The following is a 22,764-nucleotide window of genomic DNA, read 5'->3' on the forward strand; positions in this document are numbered from 1 at the left end:
TGTAGGGAGGCGGGGGAGCGCTGTAGAACTGCGTGTGGGTTTGGGGGTGTCCTGTGTGGTGGTTGGTGTATGCGTTAGGTCTGTTTGGTACCGTGTGTTAAAGGGGCGTAGGTGTTTGATGTGTACGAAGGAGTCCTGTATGGTGTCCGTATGTCTAGGGGCTGGGTTTGGAGTCCTGGGTAGTGTTTGTGTATGCACGGGCTGTGTCCGGGCTCCTGTGTGGTTTCCTGTGTGCATATTTGCAAGCAGCATCCTTGTGTGTAGGGAGGGGTTCCACGTAGGGATGCATGTTTGTGAAGACTGATGGATGTGGTAGGGGGTTGCGTGCCTGGTTTGCTGTAACATCACCCTGTCCCGTGCCCCTTTTTCCCCAGGAGCAGTGTAAGGCACCATGGCACAAACACTTGCCTCGCCAGGGCTGTTTTCCGATGATGAGGCTGCAGCCTCTCCTGTGCTGGAGTCCACAGCAACAGGGTTTGGGGTTGACGTGCGCAAGGACCTGCTGCAGGAGTTCTCTGCCATCTCCCCAAACCTGGAGGGCTCTCAGGTGAGGCTGGAACTCTTCTGTCACAAACAAGGTAGCGTTTTCTCTCGTGGCTGCTGCTCTCTGCACAAAGATGATGAGATGCAGAAACAATAGAGGCTCTTCAGACGAGGCAGGAGCAAAATGTTGCACTGGGGGTAGCAGCTCCTGGCAGAACAGTGGGCAGCAAATGCTTCTTGGTGTGATGCTTGGTTTTGGTGCCAGGCTTGGCTTGTTGGTCTGATCCATTAGAGGAAACAAAAAAAAAAAAAAAAACAACAAAGGCTGGTGTGCTTGGAAATGCCTGAGAAAGCTTCTGGCATTGCTGGTGATTTTGGGGCCAGAGAAATTCCACAGCTCCAGCAGCGTAGCCAACATGTGTGTTCCATACTGTGGTTCCTGTTAAGTGCCCCCATGGGGGGGTTGTGTGCTGCCTCTCTGGCTGCCATATTAAACTTGTGCTGATTCTTGCAGGCTGTAGCTGAAGACGATAATGGAAAATTAAAGGTCTACCTCAGAGTTCGACCTCTGAAATCTACAGAAGTAGAAAAAGGGGAAGACCAGGTGAGACACTGAATAAAGCAGAGTCTGAGCTGGCTCTGGCTCAGTGTGCCTGCTGGGGGATGCTGTTGTCCCTTGCTGTTTATCTTCCTGTGAGACACTGCAGTGATGGATTTTGTGTTCTTTAGGGCTGTGTCTGTATTGAGAACTCAGAAACCCTTGTTCTAAAAGCTCCAAAGAATTCCTTCACCATGCGGAGCACGGAGCGAGGAGTGGGACATGCAGTGCACAGATTCTCCTTCACCCGGGTAGGTAGCAGGGACAGACAACCCATCTGGAAGTGATTTGAACTTAAACTAGCCCTGCAGCTTGAAAAGCAGTTTTATTCATATCCACTGACCCTAAGCCACTGCCAGAACTCTGCACTCTTGTATGGTCTCTTCTACTTCAGGTTTTAGTTGCTGTTTTATTAGTTTTTTTGTTTTCTAAGCTGTATCTGGCAATTCTTGTTTTGGCAGCAAATGGCAAACTCCTGTTCATGAGGCTCTAAACAGACTAGGGGCTGCAGTGATGAGATGTTATTAAACAAGTGAGCAGTTTATTTTTGTAGGGGGCTCAGCTGGAATTGCTGGTGGGTCTCTTGCTCATGGCTACTGCAGGGAACAAAGGACCATGTAATATCACTTGAGCAACTATCAGCAAAGGATAGGAAAGAGCTACATGAAACCATTTTTTTTCCTGTGTCTTGTTTGCAGATTTTTGGACCAGAGGTGGGGCAGAAATTGTTCTTTGATGAGACAATGAAGCAGGTGGTAAAGGATGTGCTGAGTGGGCAGAACTGTCTGGTTTACACCTATGGCATCACCAATTCAGGGAAGACTCACACAATTCAGGGTAAGGAAAGCACCAGCTGTTGTGGGGCCCGTTGAAGGAGTTGTTTTCTGTGTTCTGCCTCTGAATCCTCACCTCTGCTGCTGTTCTTGCTGCAGGCACCACCCAAGATGGGGGAATTCTGCCTCGCTCCTTGGCAACCATCTTCAACAGTGTGGGGGACCGGCTGTACCAGGCCATGGACCTGAAGCCTGTCCTCTCCAACGAGGTGGCCTGGCTGGATAGCAGGCAGGTGCGGCAGGAGGAGACCAAGAAGCAGATGATGCTGCAGGGGGGTCTCTGGGAGGTAAGCACGGGGCCTTGGGGGGTCAATAGCAAGAGGTAAGGGGTGGTGTCACACTATCTGCATGCTCCTGTTTGTTGTTTCCTTCAAGGAGGAGCTGCTAACGCCAATGAAGAGGAGTCACAGTGCTGAATCTCAGCTCCAGGCCACCACCAGTGGCAGTTTTGATAGTGGAGTTGCTGGTCTGTCTTCATCCAGCCAACTCACCAACCGTTCAGACCTCAGCCAGACAGAAGGTATTTCTGGAAGCCTCTTGTGTACTACCTGCTTCTTTTTGCTGGAGGATGGGGGAAGAAAAGGGTGATGACTGTTTGGATGCTATGTTTTGGGTAAGGGAGCAAAGGTGCTGTAGCCTCAGATTTTCCCTCTGAAAGATGTTAAGTCAGAAGAACTCTGTGCTTCTGTTTTGCCAATATCAGAAGAATTCACCACTCTGTAACAACCAGGCCTTGTGAAATGAGAAGTTACTTGATACTCACTTCATTTAAGGAATGTGGTTATTGAGCAGCTGATTGATGTGAGAGGGGAGATTGCTGGGAAGCAGGATGCCAAAGTGACAGGCTGCACTAAGCACTTATGCTCTATCAAATCCAGCAACTACCAGCTACTTAGGTATCCAGAAGCATGGAGTGATTGAGATAACAAGGACTAAAACTTCAGTTATGCTAGAAAGAGTTAATGTTTGAAATATCTTGTAATTCTGGAGCCAAAATTGAGTATGTAGAAGTCCTTAGAGCAGGTGATGTTGTTAAAGGAAACTTTAGGCTGTCTCACTGGGGATGGGCACTAGAATAGATACAAATGGGAGGAGGTAAATAGGAGGACTTGTTTCTGGGGTGGTTTTGCTCACTGAAGAAAGTATCTCACACTAGAGCTAAGCCATTCTAGTTGAACCCATGAAAAGCTGCAGTCATGATCAGTTTTCCTTCTTTTTTTTTTTTTTTTTTTTCTCTTTTTCTCCAGAACTTGGCCCTTGCTGGGCTGACTTGGATCGCATTTCACTCACCATCTCAGGAGATGTGCAGTTCTCCATCTGGGTCTCCTTCTTTGAGATCTACAACGAGTTAATCTATGACTTGTTAGAACCAGCTCTACCTGGGCAGAACCGCAAGCGGCAAACACTGCGGCTCTGCGAGGACCAGACTGGCAACCCCTATGTGAAAGGTACATTTACCTGCAACAGAGGTTTAGTGGCCTGCTAGGAAACCTTTAGGATTGAGTGGGTGGGTGGCTTAGCAGTGATGTGCTGGAGAGCCCCACAGAGAACTCGAATGTCAGGATTATAGGACTGTCAAATTTGTTGATGTCAAGAATATGCAAAGGTGAAGTTGGGGCTAAGATAAGTTTCCTGCCAGTGTCCCAACTGCTGTACCCAATGTATGCTTGCTTTCCAGATCTGAACTGGATCAATGTCCGGGATGCTGATGAGGCCTGGAAGCTCCTGAAGCTGGGTCGCAAAAACCAGAGTTTTGCAAGCACCCAGATGAACCAGAACTCCAGTCGCAGGTCTGAAGGGGGAGGGATTTTTTTAGGCAGAAATGCAATTCTGAGGGGCTTTTAAAGTTTGCTTTTAATTTTTTTTTTTATATTTGCATGTTTCTTTACAGTCACAGCGTGTTCTCCATTCGGATTCTGCACTTGCAAAGAGGTGGCAATGAAGTTGTTCCAAAAATCAGCGAGTAAGTTCAATGTTTTTTAGGATTTGGGTGTAATCTCAACTTTCCTGTCTCTTTGATTGAGGGCCTGGGGTATGGGGAAGTATCTTGATGATGTTGTTGAAAGTACTTGGAAGGAATAAATGCTCCCAATGTAAAGTCTTAGAACTGACAGGAGGAGTTTGAAGAGTACTGCAAGGTACAACTTGAGGTAGTTCTCAGGCTTTTTGAGTGAAAGTAAATGTGAGCATCCTTAGCCTTGCAGCAGGGCTGATTTGAGTGCTGCTGGTGCCTATTCCTGGAAGGAATATGTTGTTCTGAGGACAAGGATTTTTGAAGTTGACACTTCAAAGCTCATTTTACTGTTACTCTGTGTAACACCTACACTTAGGGCAGGCCCTTCCATCCATCAACTGCCCAGGCACCCCAACAGAATGGTGTGTACCCTTATGGGGAAGCTGGGAAAGGTGACTGCAGCGTGTCTGAGCTATAAACCTAATATGGCAGGACAAAGCCAGTAAGTGATGTGAATATCCCTGTGCTTCCCTCAGGTTATCCCTGTGTGACCTGGCGGGGTCTGAGCGCTGCAAGGATCAGAAAAGTGGGGACCGAATGAAAGAAGCCAACAACATCAACACCTCCCTGCACACCCTGGGCCGCTGCATCACTGCCCTCCGCCAGAACCAGCAGGCCAGGTGAGCACCCACACCTCCAGAGGAAGGCTGTGGGGTTTTTTTTCTTTTTTTTCTTTCCCAGCTCACTGCTGTCTCTCCCACAGGACAAAGCAGGCGGTGGTGCCGTTCCGGGACAGCAAACTGACCCGTGTGTTCCAGGCCTTCTTCACTGGCCGTGGGCGCTCCTGCATGATTGTCAACATCAACCAGTGTGCCTCCACCTATGATGAGACTCTGCACGTAGCCAAGTTCTCAGCTATTGCCAGCCAGGTGCGTAACAAGCACGAGGATCATGGCATGGTCAGGGTAGTTTGGGTTTCTCCTGTTTCTGTAGGACTCGGCCCCTTCCCACCACAAAGAGAAGGGGCATCCTTGTACATCTTCCCTATGCTTCTCCAGTGGTTATTACCTCCAGAGTATTTCCAGATTCTGCTAAACTGAAAGGGCTGACAGGTTGCAGAGAGGGGCTGTGTTGAAAGACTACACAACTTCCAGGCTTTGCAGACTGATAATGGTGGTCTTTTTCTCCTTCAGCTTGTTCAGGCACCTCCCACAAAGCTGGGACTTCCATCCTTACAATCCATCATCAAAGAACACAACAGGCGAACTAGCCAGGGTCCAGAGGCAGAGTCAGAGGAAGATGTGGAATCAGAAGAAGACACTAATGATGAGGCAGATGTCTCTATGTATGAGAAAAAGGTGGGTTGTAATTTGTTTTACAGCTTTTATGTGGATGCAAGGTCAAGAACATGACTTTTGGCTTTGGCCTGGGGAGCTGGGATTGGAGCTCAGCACTATGTCAAGAGAGATGACACAGAACGTCAGAAGGATATAGGACCCAAGAAATTTGGAATCCATGACAAAATTGTTCCACAGTTTGGTCTAAATCTGACACACGTGCTGAATTTGGAAGCACTTTGTCATCTGCAGAATAGTGGCAGTAACAGTGCAGGTGCAGAGTGCAGACCTGTAATTCCTTCTGTGCAAGGGAAATCTAGAAAACATGCAGAACAGGAGGCTAAATGGGGGAAAATAATCAAACTTCCTAGATACTCAAAGCAGACAGCTGGGATAGCTGAAGGATCAAGATTGAACTTGTATCCCTACAGAGACTCAAGCTGTCATGTGTCAAGGTAGCAAACCCTGGCAACTTTTCTTTCCAGGTGACTAAACCCTTAAATCTAGATCACTGCATCCTACAGACATGGGATCACTTAGTTTACTCCATGTTTTAACTCTGTTGTGCAGTGTGGGCACTGGAGCTGTGTCTCTCTTGCAGGACTTGCTGCGTGTGGTCGAAGCTGCACGAGAGCTGCTGGTGCAGGAGCGGCAGAAGAAGCTGCAGCTCGAGGTGCGCCTGCGTGAGGAGATCTGCAATGAGATGCTGGAGCACATGCAACAGAAGGAGCAGTGGTGGAGGTACAGCCTGTACTGGTCTCCCTCCCTCTGCTCAGGATGAGCTGCAGCACCAAGAACTGCCAGATCCTGACATGGAATTGGTTGTTCTCTTTGTAGCCAACATGTGGATAATCAGAGAGAGCAGCTGGAGGAGCTGTATGAGGGTAAAATGACCATCCTGAAGGAATTACTGACTGACCACTACCAGGAGAAGATGCAGGTTTGTTCAGGGCAATGCAATGACATCAGGAAAGTGGCAGTGGGTTGGGAGGGGACTCTGGGTACCTGAGTCCAGGAAGATCTTTATGCAAAGTGAAAGACTTTGGTTTCTGAGGTATTTTTGGTGATATTATTTCATCTCTTGATCCACAGTTTTTGCTTCTCGTCTCCTGCTTCATAGCCCACTAGGCTTCCTAATTTTGAACCCTCATTTTGGAAGCTAACGTACAACCATCCTGACTCATCCATTTATTCAACACGTTTCTTCTCCCCCCTTACTCTCTTCACTAATGGCTTGATTTGGGCTCTTCAGGTTCACACAAGTTGTGCCAATTTCTCTTCTTGCTCTTAGTTGTGATGGGTATGGACCTGCCCATATTTTCATGCCTACAGCATTTGAGTGACCTCTGGGACTTGTTGCAGAGTGCCAACTCTCAAAACAATCACTCCTCTTTAGACCCTGTCATAAAGTGGCTTAGGCTCCCAGGAAATGGGTTTGCTATAAGGACCTTAAAGCCTGGGCTCAATGTGTGAAGTGTGGGATTGAGAAATTCTCCAGAAATAAAGACACAGAAAGCTTCAGACAAGTTGTGCTACAAAAATCTTGTTGACTATCTGAACAAACTTCCGTTCTCAGGAGCGTGACGAGGAGATTTTTGAGCTCAAAGCTGCTCTGCAGGAGACCAAACAAAAACTGGAAAGCCTGGATACCAAGCAAAAGGACTCAGAGCAAAGTGTACGTCGATCCAAGCGAGTGGCCACCTCGTCTGCTCTGCAGCAGGAGCTGGCAGACACCAAAGCAAGGCTGGAGCAGTGTCAAAAGGAGTTGAATTCCACAAGTGCAGGTACAGCAGCAACGCTGCACTGGTCCTGAACTGTGCTGAGTGAACCTTGTGCAGGGTTAGAGAGACCTCCTTCAGGGTACATTGGATTCAGACACAAAACGTTATTTGAATTGTAGGTGACAGGAATAATGTGCTGGATGGACAGTTTCATTTCATTTTCACAAGAAAATGGACTTCAGGGCAGGATAATATTTCCTTTCAAATTCTTAAGCCCCCTTATCTAAGTGAATGGGAGAAACCTGGAATGTTTGTGCCTTTCTGCACAAACTGAAAAGGTCTTTCCAGCTTGCCTGTGGCAGCTTGTCTCAAGGGAAGTCCTGACCTTCAGGAATACTGAAAGCTGATCACTGTTCTGTTGCTCACTACTTTTTGTCTGTTCTTAGAGTTGCGCAAGTACCAGAAATTAGTGGAGCCACCTCCCTCTGCCAAACCCATTACTATGGATGTGGACAGGAAGCTGGAGGATGGACAGAAGGTAACTCCAGTTCTGTGTTACAGAAAAGAATGTTTGCAGGGCAAAGTGGTTGCCAGCTTAAACAGTGTTTGGGGCTGCTTTTTTCCAAGTTTTTTAACAAATGAAATAGGTTTGTTAAAGTTACAGGAGTTGTTGAAGGTTGTGGTACCTGTGATCACTCAGATGGAATCCTCTCTCAGTGCTGCATGTCTGAATTTCCTTGGAGTGGCTTTGTTTGCAGGGCAGTGCCAAAAGCAGCCGTTGCATTAAACCTCTCTCTTCTAGAATGTCAGATTGTTGCGTTCAGAGTTACAGAAAATTGGGGAGTCTCTCCAGTCTGCAGAGCGGGCATGCTGTCACAGCACAGGGGCAGGGAAGCTTCGAGAAGCCCTGGGCATGTGTGATGACATCCTGGCAAGACAGGTGATGTGTCTGCTTTGGCGTGGTTGCATGGGGGAGAGGGGTTTAGTCTGTGTGCTTTGCCATAATCAGACCAACCACGTTCTTGCTGCTGCAAATAAAAATTATTTGCTGGTATATATTTTGTGAAGGGAACTCTACTGCTGATTTTTTTCAATGGCTGAGTCAGTTGTGTATTTACTTCTCCAAAGGAGACCCAAATTGTTACTGTTCAGTTAACTGGCAGCCTGCACTTAAAGTAGAACTCAGGTTTCTCATTTCTTTATCCACTCCATCACAGTTGCTATGGCAACATATTTGCAGCAGGATGGAGTCAGCTTTGTCCCACCCTTACTGAACTGCTACAGTGTTGACAGTAGAAACTTTCATGTATGCTCTTATTTAGAAGAATTAGTGTATTTTGGCAAAAGGCAGTTTATCTTCTCAGTTCCCAGTAATCAGGGAGTTAAGACAACTTGTCATTGTACCTGATGGGAGCCTACAAGAAAGCTGGAGAGGCAATTTTTGGAAGAGCAGAGAATGACAAGACAAGGGGGAATAGCTTCACACTGAGGTTTAGTTTAGATATTAGGAAAAAAATTCTTTACTGTGAGGGTGCTGAAGCACAGAAAACACATTTCCTAGAGAAGTTGTGCCTGCTCCATCCCTGGAAGTGTTTAAGGCCAGATTGCTTGGAGCAATTTAGGATAGCAAAAGCTGTCCCTGTCCACAGCCGAGAGCAAGATCTTTAAGGTCTGTTCCAACCAGGAATGGGCTTTTCTTTCTATGACTCCACTTTTTAATATATTTGTATTAAAAAAAAAAATAAAAAAAAATATTACCTCACCTTCCTCAGGACCAGACCCTGGCAGAGCTGCAGAATAACATGATGCTGGTGAAGCTGGACCTGCGCAAGAAGGCAGCCTGCATTGCTGAGCAGTACCACACCGTGCAGAAGCTGCAGGCGCCGCCGCCGACGTCCGCCCTCAAGAAACGCTTCTGTGCCAACAGGGAAAACCTGCAGCCCAATCAGCCTCCTGGCAAAAAGCCCTTTCTGCACAACATCCTGACACGTTCAGCTACCCGTCCTGTGGCTGCCAGAGGGTGGCAACTTCGTTCAGTTGCTCTATGACTTTTTAAAAGGAGGTCCCTGCCCCGCTATTACTGGAACAGGTGGCAAATTCAATATAATAGCATCTGGTTTTCATTGTGCGCTTGTTTATTGTTATTGTAGCTGCTTGAGAGCTTATGTAAACATCTCTGGATATGTATGTTTAAACTTTCAATCAATACCAAAGTGGACAAAGTGACCTTATGCAATTTAGACACTACACCGAGGAAAGTCTTTAACTGTAAAACAATGCAGATAATCAAATTTGTTTAACAAAAGGACAAGACAGAGGTCTGTCCTTGTCTATGATGGCACACAATTCAAAAAATAAGTTCACAAATTTCTCCTTGAAAGATACTTTGCCTTCCTTGGATTATAATCCTTTATTGAAGTACACACGGTCTAGGCCAGGAGCGTTTTCTTTGATCCTGGTTTGCAAATCTGGCTCCAAGCGTGACACCGACATAGAACTGAGCAAAAGAAACAGTGAAGGGGTTACATCAAACAAGCACCAGAAGGGAAAATAAGATGAACAATGCATCTGCTTAAACTTCCTACATTGTCAAAAGAGGTTTTTAAACTATTTTCTCAAGGAAGCAGGCTCCCAGACCAGGGCACATGAATCCCTGCTGCATGGGCAGGGGGATAGTTTATGGAGTCAGGAAATGGCTGTTGCTACTACGCTGAGTGTAAGGATCCACTTCAGTGTTCAGGGTGTTGCTGGCAATAGAAACTTACCTTCCTAAAAGGGTTTTTATTAAATATAATGTATTTGCCTACATGATTTTATTCAGTTAAATAAAAGGTTTATATGAGAGCTGGTTCACAGTGAATTAGGTGAATTAAGCTGCCCGGTCATTTGAACAGCTGCAATTTCCTGAACACAGTTCAAGGTCTAATCTTCCTCTGAACTGGAGAGCCCTGGGTGAAATCAAGAACTGCAGCATGTGTGCTGGGTTGGTTTGTCAAGTCATCTCCAGGTAGCCTAGTGACACTTGTTTACCACAGCTCTCTGTCCTAGGCCAAGCAGGGAGACAGATGGTGTCAGGCAGTTGTACTAAACACTGAGAATAGGCTATTGTTTTCTGGCAGTCAAAAGCTGCCTTAGTTGTTCAGTATTTTAATGGACTCGGCTCAAGCCTGGATTGTTTAAGGTACATCTGGCAGCATGTTGAGTTTAGGAAACCACTATTAAAATGAGAGGGACACCTGAGTTTAAGGCCCTGTCCCTGCTATGTACCAAATTGAGCTAAGTTTTCTGTTAAGTAATCATTCAGATTTCACAATGGTTTCAGCTATAATGAATATAGTTTCTAAGACAGCTTTCAGTACTGAGCTATTTCTGTATTGATGAAAAAGTCTGGAAAAATATTAATCAAGTAACAAGTGACAGTCCAGTGCTGTTCTGTTTAAGAGTTTCCAGCTGAAAATAAAATGGGCTCTGACTGTATCTAGGGCATCTATAAACTTACTGGACATAAATATATTGTATAGAACTCATCTTGAGCTGCTGGGGTTTGTAAACAACTATTATATATTACTGATGAATAACATAGTTATTACTTTTCTATATGTTCTTGTTTATCACCTTTGCTATATGGGAATTAAAATGTGCTTGAGCAGGCAATGACCCCGTGTTTGTGTCTGTGTGCAGCACCATGAATTGATCTGGAAAAATATTAAAGTGAAAATAATTCACAGCATTACCCACCTTTTCTGAGGAAACAGTGCACAACACAGGGGAGTTGCAAACACGAGACTAGAGAAGACAAAACCAGGTTTACAATATTTAGGGTGTTAAAACAGAATTCAAAAATCTTATGCATAATTTAGGTAAAAAGCTTTCTTGTTTTCTGTACACTGTGAAGTAAAGTTCCACAAAGTGATACGTAACTTTTATTTCTCACTGCACTATACCTTATGAAATAATTTACCTACAAATAGCACTAAATGTTTCAATACCACAGTGCCAGATTTGTCTAAAATGACTGTTTGATATCCTTACAGTGTTCTACCTTTCTGTGCAGGACAACAGAAAATACCAGAACACAGCAAATTAAACCCTATTAACCAAATGTTTCCAGAATTATCAACCTCCAGGATAAGATTCCACTGCCTGTTAGAGGTAGCAGCCAAAGCACCTTTTCTAATCAAACTGCCACATTCCTTTCTTTGCCACTCCCTTTCTCCCTCCCTCTGTTTTTTCTTGGCAGCTTCTTCCCTGCTAACGGCTTTTTGTTTTTAACATGATATTTTATCAGTTACCGAGATGGAAATAACTGCTGTAATAACTCAGTAACTCTCTCAACATGTTTTTTTCCTTAAGAAACAAGCAAATATTGCTGCATTCTCAAAACCCTTACCAGTACCTCTTAAGATAGCAGACCCAACCCAAAGAAACCACTCACCAGATTCCAACTAATCCAACCTGAATGGGAGCGCTCATCCAAGGAAATTTCTGTTGAAAATAGAACAACACACAGTGAGTGTGCAATCTTTTCTTCCTGCTTCCCACATTCCTGGAATTCTTATAAGAAACAGATTGCACCTAAAAGCCTCTGAGATGTGAAGGCAAAACCGTGACCAGTGTGACTTCATGCTGAGCTCCAGTTTAAGAGCCACATCCCTTTGGAAAGCAGCAAGGAAATTCCCTTGGGAATCAAAGTACACAGTGATCCTGAGTAAAAATCCCTTAGAAACTCCAGAGAGTGTGTGGCTGCTGGACTCAGGACCTGCTCCTGGGTCCTTGCTTTGATTCTCATAAGCCCACAGTAGCAACAGAGCTGAAATTTTCAGTGGTGCTGCCACATCTCTGCAAGGGCACAGGGAATTTTGCCCAGGCATTCCAAGGAAGAGCTCAGTCTGGTTACAGCTCCTTCCCTTTGGTGGCATCAAATGGTTTAAAGCTTCATCTAGAGCCACCAGCCATAAATAAGAGAGATGTAAATCTGCCTCTCTTAGCCCTTTCTCCTGTCATATGATTTCCACTGATGTGCAGGAACTTGTCCCTGTAGCAACACCCCAGGTTCTGCAAGAGTTCACCTTTTATTGAAGGAGAGAAGGGTTGAAGGATTGGGAAAACAAAGCTGAGAAAGCAACACATAACCCATGGACGCAATTTTAACATATTCCTCATTAATTCTGTAACTTTTGCAGAACTTGAATATATGCCATGCATTTTTTTTCGCAGGCTTTTGAATTGCTGAGGAATCCACTCTCTCACATTGGTAGAATTTTAGTTGAAATTCATTACCAATGAAGTAAACCCAGAGCTGTTCAATGGACACTGCTGGCCTCTTGCTCCACTAAGAGCAGGACAGAGGCAGCTGCCATGGGGATACAAAGGGAATTTTAAAACAAAACAGCTCACGAGGTAAAAATTACTTGATAGAGAGAATGATGTTTTCAATGAAGAAGACGTTTGCTTCTGCAAGAAGGATTTCTCAAGATATAGCAGTTGGAGGGGAAAATGGTGAACAAAAGCTGGGCACTGTCTGAGAGTAGAATCGGACAAAGAAAATGTAGAAAGCTCAGGAGGACAAAGCTCAGGGCTGAGGGAGATCACAGCAGTGTTTGAGGCACAAAACTGAGCCTGTGTGGAGTAAAATTTCTCCAGAGCCTGAGAGAGAAGCAACAATGTAGAAGACTGCTTCTCTTTTCTTTCATTTTTTTTCATGGAGTCAATCTGTAATCCAGAAATGAGTTCAGGAAGAACTGTGCAATTCAGCAATAACCTGCAGAAAGATAACAAATGGGGACAGACAACAACAGCAGGAAGGGTGAGGAGTGAAGGCAGCAGAGCTTTGCTGTTCTGGCATTGTCTGAACACCTCCATCTGACCTTCAGCTGAGATAAATTCACCCCAAATTTTCATTTCATACCCTGGGAGAGTCCATGCCAAGAGGTGGTGAACACAAGCCAAGCCCTTCACTGTTCTTGAGAAGGGAGGGAGGGGGATGCTGTGCATTGCAGGGGGTGTGGGACCCAAGGTATGCAACAGAAAAGCCCCAAATACAATTTTATAACTGAAAAGGCTGTTGGAAGGTGCCCTGACAGGAATAAATAGTTTCATGCCTTTGTCAGAGTTAGTCACTGATCTGAGAGAGAGAGGTGTCTAATACAGACTCCATAAGGAACAGGGAGTTTATGTGCTGGAACATTTTTTGATCTGAATTACAGTCTTTATTTTTCAAAAATGTTACCAGGCTTCACTAATCCAGAAAGATGGTGAGGGAAAAAGTAAGACTGGGAGGTCAGAATTAAGAACTGGAATTGCCCAGGGAACAACATAAAACAATACAACAAAATTCAAATGCAGGCTGCACACCCCCACAAAGAGAGAAAATGGAGAAAATACAAGAGAGAAGAATTCACTGTGTTAGAGAACTATCATTTAGCTCTGGAAGAAGGCAGTTCCCAATGAATTAGGATTTAATTTCCAGATGTCTTTATGACATTTTAGTGGTTAGTGCAAACAGAGAAAATGGAGAAATGATAATTAAGCAAACAAAAGCCGTAAGGAGAATTGGCTTTTCTCTAACTGCCTCCTTTCTTTGTTGGGTCTAAAACTCTTTCAGCTTTCCCAGGCCAGCTACGCCTGTTTCCAAAAAAATAAATAAATGAAATGACAGTGAAATTAGGAATGCAGGGAGGACTTCAGGGCATAAGACATTCAAGAACAATGTTTGAAGGCTCTCTGTTCTGGTTTTGTGACTGTTTTCAATACAGGCTTGGTTGCAGATTAAAAGACCTCACAGAGCTTGTTTCAAAAATACATGAGGAAACTTCTAGAATCAACTTGGATCTTAATACAATATGCAGAATAGAAGAGAAACTGTAGCTAAAGCTGTGTAAGAGTAAACACACACACAAAAAAAACCTACTAAAAAACCACTACACTAAAACTTTTTGATTGGGATTTTCATAAGTTTCTATGAAAATACAAAATTTATTTCTTTAGGAGAAAAGTTACCTGTAAGTAAAATCTATAAGCCCTCAGGGCAAGGCTCTTTATGGATCCTCCTGCTGCAGCAGGTAAAATAACTTGGTTCTGCACAGAGCTGGTCAGGATAATGAAGGGGCCATAGGGATAATGAAAATAGACATGCAGCCTAATCAATTACTGCTACACTGCATAATTATATAAACAGGCCCCAAAGCTACTGCTGAAACCAATGACAAAAAGAACCAGATAAAAATACTTCTTCAAGGCAACTTCTTTTTGAAGCAGTAAATACGTGCTTGTGCTCCAAGAACATTCTTGAGGCATCATCCAGCAAAACCTCCTGGGAATGTTGTTAATTCACACCAATGCCTTGGTGAAAAACACTGTGGGAACATGGGAGAAGAGTTGGGTACATGACCTACATTTTATCCCAAATATCAGAGGATGGTAGGCTGCTCTGAGACCAGCATCACAGGAGCATTTCCTTCTCTCTGTCTTACTGCAGGCCATCTTTCTAATTTCTTTTATCATTTCACAACCATTTGCCCACATTTTTTGCCTTGTGTGTAGCTTAACAGGCTTTGGCAAGCAGTCAGGAATTATTTCCAAGAGTGGCAGTAAAGCAGAGGCCGAGGGTATTGAGTTAGTAAAGCAGTGTGGGGATGGTGCTGGAGTGCTGGGATGGGATGTGCTTCTCAAACTCCATGAGGACATGCAGAAGCTGCTTGTTAAAAATGCAGCTCATTCCTTAATGGATTTAATACTAATCTCTACCAGGTGTTACCACTGGCTACCTGCAGAGCAGTGTTTCACCTGCATTCAGTCTCTGAGGCTGAGGGAGAGGACAGGTGAGCATAAACGGTCAGGATGGTACCGAGACCACTGAGTAGTCACTGCAGAAATCGCTCATTTTGGCTGATCTGAAAAATTCACAACACCCTTTTGTTGATTACACCACACAAAAACAACAGGTATTTGTCTCCAGACCCTTACGATTGCTGCAACTTCTTCACAAATGTCATGTATTTGCCAGCTGAGGCAATGGCTTTGTGACTTTCTCACAAGTCAGATACATACAAAATAATTTTCCCCTAAATTTCTTTTAACAAGGGTTAATTTTCCAGGCACTACATTCTCAAGAACATCACAGTATCACAAGTTGTGGTGTGTTTGGATGCCCTGCAGGCTCACTTCTTCCAGGAGATAAAAGCAGCACACACTGATTTTTAGCCTGAAACTCAAATGCCACATTTCCTGTTTTCACACTGGGAGCAAAAGTGTTTTCTGTTAACAAGTGGGAGGGAAGCAAAGCACCTTAGGGAAAAAAAGAAGCTTTAGGATTGGAAGACAATCACAGAATGGTTTGGATTGGAAGGGACTTTAAAGATCAAGCAGTTCCACCCCCTTCACTATCCCAGGCTGTTCCAAGCCCTTTCCAACCTGGCCTTGGACACTTCCAGGGATGAGTCAGCCACAACTACCCCAAGCAATCTGTTCCTGCCTTATAAATACAGAAACACTTTCCAATGGGGTGTCTGACTGGCTAATTTCATTCTGCACAAGAGACACGAAGGGCAGAAACAGAGATAAAATTTAAACACTTTAGAAAGCTTCATCTTAGACAAACAAAACCATTCCAAGTAAAATCTTTCTCTGCTTGTCCTCCTTGCCCCCACACAAACTTTTCCAAGGCAGGGTCTGTTTTTTTTCTAACAGGAAGGAGACAGATTTTCTTAGGATTCTTGGGTGGGTCTCACAGGCAGAGGCTTTGCCTGGAGCTACCAAGTAATTAAATCAGTGGTATCAGCAGTGAGGATGAGACTCCCTTTACTGGTAAAGAATTTAAGGATTCCTCACCTGAATATTATTTCCCTCGTGTTAGACAAACCTGTAACTAATTCCATTATTGTCCTTTACTCTCTCTTGCACACACAGTGCAGAATGTTGATGTAGGTAAGGGATTTACCAACACCAGGGGGTTGATTTCACACTACATTAGAATAAAAATAATACAGGAATAAGTAATCTTTCATAAAGAAGGCCCATTCTATGTCTACCCTGCACTTTACATCCAGTTAATTTTAAAGAAAGATTTTTGCCATCATTTTTGTTTCCAAACTCAGATTGCTACTACAGCAGGTAAACAAAGCCTCCCTTATTGCTATCTTGAGAGAACCAGCATTATTAAAATGTTCTTTTTTTCCCCAATAAACTGTATTCCAAGGCTCAGTCCGAGGAAGGTTTATTTCACAGGAGGAAATGTGCATTCTAAGAACAATTATAAAAGCAACAAGAATGTTCCTATTTCCTCAATGCTACTTTGCACTGTGGCAAAAGAACCAAGTTCTCCCTCAGAAAGGCAGAAGGAAAGTGACAGCTGTAAAGCAAGTTCTACAGGGATGTCCTCCCACAGTGTTTGGGAGGCAAATATGAAGATTCAGGAAGTATTTAAAATTCATTAAAATATTGACTTAGGATATGAAATATGCAGAGATAGATTATCTAAGACTAACCTTTAAAAAGGCCTTCTTTTCCAGGGTGTTCATTATGAAGGGAGGAATTGCTGCAAGTAAGATAAAAAAAGGCATTAGCCTTGGAGAGAAAGGCACTTAGTTTCCATTTAGCTGAACTAATACCATAATGCAATTTTCATAGCCTTTTGTCATTCACTCAGTTTTCATTTCACATTGCCAGTTGGATTGGTATCCACAAAGGTGAATTCCCAATAAGCAAACTTGAAATTTCATATGTAGCTAAACCTGAGCTCAGTGATTTTGCACTGACAGAGAACCTAAACCAACTCCAAGCAACTGGAATTTGCTCCCATCCCTTTGCTATCTGTATCTTTTCTGCACAAGCATATCAGGAACTTTCCTGCTGCAGTTCAGTATAACAAACTGAGGATGTTTCCACATTTCCCTGGGGAAGTTCTTAACAGGAAGGCAAACACTGCTTGGAGAACTGCAAGGTAATTTGGACCCTGAGGAAAATCTCTTGTATAGAACTGAATCTCCTTCTTATAGCAGGTAATAATCTAATCAGGACTGCACAGGGTTTATCCTTACCCATGCCAGGAGAAGCCATCAGAATCCTGGATATCACCACCTGGGCAATTGCCTGCTGAGCTGCCCTGGATGAATCACCCAGTCTTTTTCCATCCTCATCTGTGACAGGAATTCCAAATTTGAGCTCCCTGTTGAATAAGAAGTAAAAAATAAAGCAGTGATGGATGTAAACTTATTTTTTCACTATTTTTTGTCAACTTGTCTTTGTCCTTTAAAATTGTCAACTGTAAGAATTACGTGTTTTATTTTATTTTCTAAGTGAGTCTGTTTGTAACACTCTCAGGCACAATAAAAAGTAATTCAAACAGCAGAGGAAGATCAAGGAAAAATATGTTGAGAAGTTACCAACTGAATATTTGTAACAACAATCTGCTGCTCAAGTCTGGTCACAGCATTCCAAGGGGGAAGAAAGGAGATGTGGTTTTTCTGTGTTCCACAGAAGGGAACACTAATTCAGAAAAATGGAATTTTCTGGACTCCTCTCGAAGTGGAGTCTGTCCTATCTGACAGCTCATGGAACACAGGAAGATTATTTTCAGTGAGCTGAAACAGAAGGCTCTGTGAAAATTCCCCCCTGGCATTCTAGTCTGAGCTGTCATTTCAACCACGAAGAATATACTTGAACGTATAAAAGGAAGCACAAACCTACTATGTTTCTGTAACTGCATTATTCTCTATTAGATCTTTTGCTCAAGCACAGTGTTAGGTGTTAAACTCACCCTGGGAGAAGCAGAGAGAACAGCAAATAATCCTCAGGACTGCCCTTATTCTTCTCTTCAGATTTTACAAAAGATAAAATACTACCATAGATCAACTTTCATTGTAAATACAAAGTCCAAATATTCCCTTTTCTGCCCATAACCTTGTATTTATAATAGAATGCTTTTAATTTGCTTTTCCCTAGAACTATTCTTATTCCTAGTCAAATCACAACACAGAAAAAAATGTTTGTTTCTGACAAACTGCATATTTTTGTCACCTCGATGATTAAACAGAACAGCAGAGCCTGATTTCTATGACTAAGCTCTGCAGGTAGGATTTCAAGCACCATTTCTGAAATGACTGTGTTTTTCCAAAGTGTAGCTGGTATTCAAAGGTCCATGTGATCAAAGTTTAGAAGGAACCAGTAATTGGTTTCTGAGATCCAAGACTGAAGAACTCTTTGGATATTTATCTGAAGAGAATGAGCATGATCTATTTTATAGCTGTTACAAAAAATGTCATGCATGAGGTTTCTGCAAGGCTCTGAAACCAGCTAAAGATACAAAATGTGCTTTATTTAGTAACTTGCTGATCTACCAACAGAACATCATCTTTTCTTCCAGCATGAGTGATCTTTGTTCTTTTTCCTACCTTTGTCTCATTAGTGGAATGTTGATGCAGTTGGCAGAAGCAACAGCAGCAAAAGGAACAAACCTCCCTATGAGAGGAGAGACGCGCTGGAAAACACACAGAGAGGGGAAAAATGGAAATAAAAATGTACATAATCATTGTCTTTATTGAAATGCTTCATCTGCTAATGACAGACCAGACTTATTTCCTTCACATTAAAATTCAGTGAAAACTCACTGGTGGGGCAGAGGTAGAACAAGATTCAAACAAGAAATAAGTCATAAATGCTTCTCTCCAGAGTGAGCAGCGGCAGGAGAGTGGCAAAACAATTCTGAATTTAGTAGCATCACAGGGAAGTGTAATTACAACTCAAATTAATTTTCAAGTGCTATTAGATGGGTGAAAGGTGAAAAAGAAACTGGGAAAAAAGCACCTTATTAGACAGAGTCTGCATGAACCAAACATGGGCTGTTTGACAGATATGCATAAATCCATCTCCACGGGGTAAAAAGCAAAGTTGGGATCTAAAGAAAAGAGCAGCCACAACAATTCCACAGTGGGAGCTGTGCATGACACAGACACAGCAGATGAGAAATGAGCTGTAAGCTTCTCATAGGACATCACAGTTTAGTAAGAATAGAAAAAGAGTTACCTTTGCTAGTGAATTAAGTCCTAAGGCTGTAGCGACAGCACCTGTGGTGGCAGAAACATAGGCTGTTCCCAGCTGGCTAAAACAGAAATGGAAATGTTTGCACATACACAGCTACATTGGTGTCACTTTGAAAAACAATTACATTTTACACCCATAGCTATGCCCCCCCAGAAGTTAAATAGGCTTTCTTGGGCTACTGCAATAAGGTGGGGATGCAAGATCTAAATGGGACACTAAATTAAACTTTTATTTCACTAGCAGTAAAAATCATATTCAAGCCACATTGTAACACTGAATCAGGTTCTGCTGGTTGTGCATTGCTGCCTGTTCAGCATTTTCTCATGTATCTGAATGAACACCTTGAAGGGTTTGTTCTTTATTTAATTTCCTAATTGCTTAACCTAGTAAAATCAGGTTGGATTTCCAAGGCCATGTCTATAATGGTAATTATAATCAACCATACCAAACCCCATACACACACACACCAGCTATGCTGCAAGCCCTCAAATCCAACCCAACCTGCCCCAAACCACACTTTACATACTTCCCAGCTAGGAGGTGTCTCTATATGCTGGAATCCACAGCTTGCTCACAGACATCTTTAAGCACGTCAGCCCCAAAAACAGAAAGTCAAGTACTGCAATTCCAGTTTTCTATTCATAGAATCATAGACTGGTTGGAGCTGGGAGGAACCATCAAGTTCATCCCATTCCACCCCATGCCATGGGCAGGGACACTCTCCATTATCCCCGACTGCTCCAAGCCCCACCCAAGCTGGCCTTGGACACTTCCAGGGATGGGGCAGCTGCAGCTTCTCTGGCTAACTGTGCCAGGGCCTCAGCACCCTCACAGAGAAGATTTTTTCTGTTTGTCTTAACTAAATTTCCCCTCTTTCAGTATGAGATTTCTTGCTTCCTGCATCTGTCTCTTCTAGACATCAATCAGAAACAAGCACAGACCAGCTGAAGGAATCTCTTTTCGTAAAGGAACCCTCAGTGTGGTGTGTGCTGGCCCTGAGAAGGTGGCACAGTGACACAACTGAAGGCCCCCACAAAATGCCAGCTCAGAAATATCCTGGTAGGACACCAAACTGATGTGGAAAACTTGCAAATGGTTGACTGAGCCCTGAAACAGAGATTCCTGTTAAATCCTGAACTATTAAGTGCTCTTGATCATGGTGCTCAGGCTTGTCTTTAAGGGCAGAAATGGAGTTCTCAGCTCTGCCATTCTCAGACTTCTCATCTGTGCATATCAAATTAATAATTAGTACAGATGGAAAAACTTATCCCTGTCTCACCTCAAACTTTAATGCCCAACCATGTTCAAGTATGTCAGAGAGCAACTTCTAAATTCATCAGAATTATGAGGTTCAGTGCCTGACCTGACAGTGATTGGGGCATCCCCACTCCTGTTTGTGTAATTTACTACAGCATTGAAGGACTGGTTGACCCACTGCCAGAAAAGCACTGCTGGAGTCGATCTTAAAAGAGAAACAATTGTCATTATCATTATTAAACTCACAGTTGAATTAAAAGCATAAAAAATGATAACATATCAAGAAAAGCCACTGCAAGCAGTAACCATGCAGAAGTTCTTGCTTATTGGAATGAAACAATACAGTGAGATACTGACTTGATAGCCAGAGTTATTCTAGAAGAATTTAAAAATCACCTAGATTTGAACCTGAATAATAATGCAAAGAAAAGGTAGAGAGCTTCTCTAAGTGCTACAGATAATAACAGAACAAGCAGTTAACAGGAGGCAGTGCTTGGGAATGGGCAGCTGAGCTGGGAGTTTGATTCATAATCTTAACAGCAATTTGAAGGACACGTTTTATAAACATCATCCAAAACTGGGGTGTGTGTCAGGAATTTGTACAATCTCAGCATCCAAAAGGCTGCTGGTGTTTGCTCTGAGCTCCCCCCAGTTCCTGCATCCTGTGTCAAAGTGTTTCTGACACTGAGGCTGCTAAGAGAGCACTGGCTCTGCTTCATTGGGCTTCATGTCCTGGAGATTCCAGAGACACTGAGGAAATGCAGGGATTACAGGGGAGCTGCAGAAACTCCACAACCAATGGACCAAAGCATTCTGAGTACTCACGGGGCACACAGAACATCCTGCATGCCAGTAAGGCTGGAAATTCCCAGGGATCCCCTTCTCTTTGTCCTCCACACAGATGGGATTTTGGAACATTTCCCAGTTTGAGGGAAAGTGGGATGGTGAAGGAGAAGGGCTAAGGGCTTATCTCAGAAAGAACCATTAATCAGAGTGAGGGAATGAGGAGAGAGAAGATGAAAAGGAAGCAAAATTTCACATTTAAAAATATTCACTATAAATCTTTTGACAATAACATTGTTTTCCACTTCTCTAACTGGCAGGCAAATGTTTTATGTGTTTTATTTCCATCTCTCACCTGTAAAAGGTCATCATGCAGCCTGTGATAGTCATGTTCATGGGGACCTGGGCAGACATTCGACCGATCACAAACATCTTCTCTCCAGTGTCTGGGTGGAAAGCTGAATCATAGATGTATTTTGCTCTCCACAGCTCATCTTCTGTCAAGCCAGGTGCCACAATACCTTGTCTTGGGACAGGTTAAGAAATAAGACAACGGCAAAAAAGCACAGCTGTTAGAAAATGCTGCAAACTCCCATGAGAAAGAAATGTGGCATCAGAGGATTTGGGGATGTTCACCCTAAGTTATTCGAGACTCTCAGCTTGTAGAGATTCTTCAGCTTTTAAATGGATTGGTGAAATAAAAAGAATTAAAACTCCCAGAAGTGGTTATGTTGGCTGAGTCTGTTTACTCAAACCTGCACTAGGTTTTAGAGCTAAAATGTAGAGCCAAAATCTCTGAGGTCATTAGTGTGAAACTATGAAAATTCACTTTGAGAGTATTTAATTGCTCCAAGTGCTACACATAAGAGGGAGTTTTAAGCTTTGTTGTCATATTAACTATTTTCAGAATTAGACACTTCTAAAGTTCAGAACCCTTAAGAGGGACATAACTTCTTCATTCATTAGCAAATTTGATTAAAAATAAAAGGATTACAAGCTCTGAAGTGGGAGTAAGAAGTGTTGCAATGAATACAGAGTTTTAAGTATTTCCTCTTAAATATATCACCATATACTTATCATTGACTTGGACTTTTTGGGGCTAGTAGTAGAAGTAGTCAACGTCATACCTGTAATCGTGAACAATTTTTCTTGCATTTTCCAATTTGGCATCAGATAACAAAATATTCCTGGGGTCTGTTACAGTGAAGAAGTGATTGGCTCGTCCAAGAAAAGTGCTTTGATCCCATCGGGGCTCCTTGATATTAATATTTAATGGAATATCTGGTGCCATCTTCAAAAGCTCTGCCAAGAAAACATCAACATTTGCAATTCAAAATTCCACTCATTTCCTAATGCATCTAGAGCCTGCAAGATGAAAAGTGGCCATATTTAGAGTAAAAAACCCAGAGAACAAACACCAAAGAATTTGCAGAATGGAGGTTTAAAGGGATAAGTCTACAGAAATACTTCTGTGTCCAGTGCCCCAAAATGTTCATACATTATTTATTTCATTTCTACAAATACCTGAAGATGAGGCAGATGAAAGGAAGTATAGAAGTTTATTAATGAACAGACATATCAAACAACAATATGCTAATCATAAAGTGCTTTACTTCAGTGATGAATTATTGTTTGTTGAAAATAATGTATTGAAAGGAATGAGAAATCAACATTTCAAGAGATGTCTGAAGTGCTACGAAGTGCAGTGACAGCTGAAGTATTTAGTAAAATCCAGTTAACTTGTCTGGCATAGCAAAAC

General features: G+C 43.0%; 2 protein-coding genes across 2 annotated transcripts; one reads left to right on the plus strand and one right to left on the minus strand.

The window, feature by feature from the left end:
* Positions 1–391: 391 nt before the first annotated feature.
* Positions 392–8,997, plus strand: KIF20A (kinesin family member 20A). Its single transcript, XM_062502585.1, has 18 exons — positions 392–547; positions 998–1,087; positions 1,213–1,332; positions 1,780–1,918; positions 2,014–2,201; positions 2,290–2,434; positions 3,162–3,362; positions 3,593–3,704; positions 3,806–3,877; positions 4,405–4,548; positions 4,632–4,797; positions 5,062–5,226; positions 5,807–5,946; positions 6,043–6,145; positions 6,782–6,989; positions 7,373–7,464; positions 7,729–7,866; positions 8,699–8,997. The coding sequence occupies exons 1-18, from the start codon at positions 392–394 to the stop codon at positions 8,972–8,974; spliced, it is 2,655 nt and encodes an 884-aa protein (XP_062358569.1). The 3' UTR covers positions 8,975–8,997.
* Positions 8,998–9,324: 327 nt separating this feature from the next.
* Positions 9,325–22,305, minus strand: SFXN1 (sideroflexin 1). The gene is made up of 10 exons (XM_062502587.1): positions 22,133–22,305; positions 21,361–21,531; positions 20,329–20,427; positions 18,948–19,023; positions 18,317–18,402; positions 16,964–17,091; positions 16,412–16,461; positions 11,362–11,411; positions 10,665–10,712; positions 9,325–9,423 (listed from the first exon to the last, which is right to left on the minus strand). The coding sequence occupies exons 1-10, from the start codon at positions 22,294–22,296 to the stop codon at positions 9,327–9,329; spliced, it is 969 nt and encodes a 322-aa protein (XP_062358571.1). The 5' UTR covers positions 22,297–22,305; the 3' UTR covers positions 9,325–9,326.
* Positions 22,306–22,764: the final 459 nt, after the last annotated feature.

The sequence above is a fragment of the Cinclus cinclus genome, chromosome 14, assembly GCF_963662255.1.
Source record: "Cinclus cinclus chromosome 14, bCinCin1.1, whole genome shotgun sequence".
In the NCBI taxonomy this organism is placed as follows: Eukaryota; Metazoa; Chordata; class Aves; order Passeriformes; family Cinclidae; genus Cinclus; species Cinclus cinclus.

What these genes read in the sequence shown, in the direction of transcription:
- KIF20A (XM_062502585.1), top strand. Translation starts at nt 392, where the DNA reads ATGGCACAAACACTTGCCTCGCCAGGGCTGTTTTCCGATGATGAGGCT. An exon ending in TAGAAAAAGGGGAAGACCAG is followed by an intron (nt 1,088 to 1,212) that starts GTGAGACACTGA and finishes TGTGTTCTTTAG; the next exon opens with GGCTGTGTCTGTATTGAGAA. An exon ending in CAGAAGGAGCAGTGGTGGAG is followed by an intron (nt 5,947 to 6,042) that starts GTACAGCCTGTA and finishes TTCTCTTTGTAG; the next exon opens with CCAACATGTGGATAATCAGA.
- SFXN1 (XM_062502587.1), bottom strand. Translation starts at nt 22,296, where the DNA reads ATGGCACCAGATATTCCATTAAATATTAATATCAAGGAGCCCCGATGG. An exon ending in ATTCCACTAATGAGACAAAG is followed by an intron (nt 17,092 to 18,316) that starts GTAGGAAAAAGA and finishes CTTATTCAACAG; the next exon opens with GGAGCTCAAATTTGGAATTC. An exon ending in GCACTGTTTCCTCAGAAAAG is followed by an intron (nt 9,424 to 10,664) that starts GTGGGTAATGCT and finishes TCTTTTGCTCAG; the next exon opens with TTCTATGTCGGTGTCACGCT.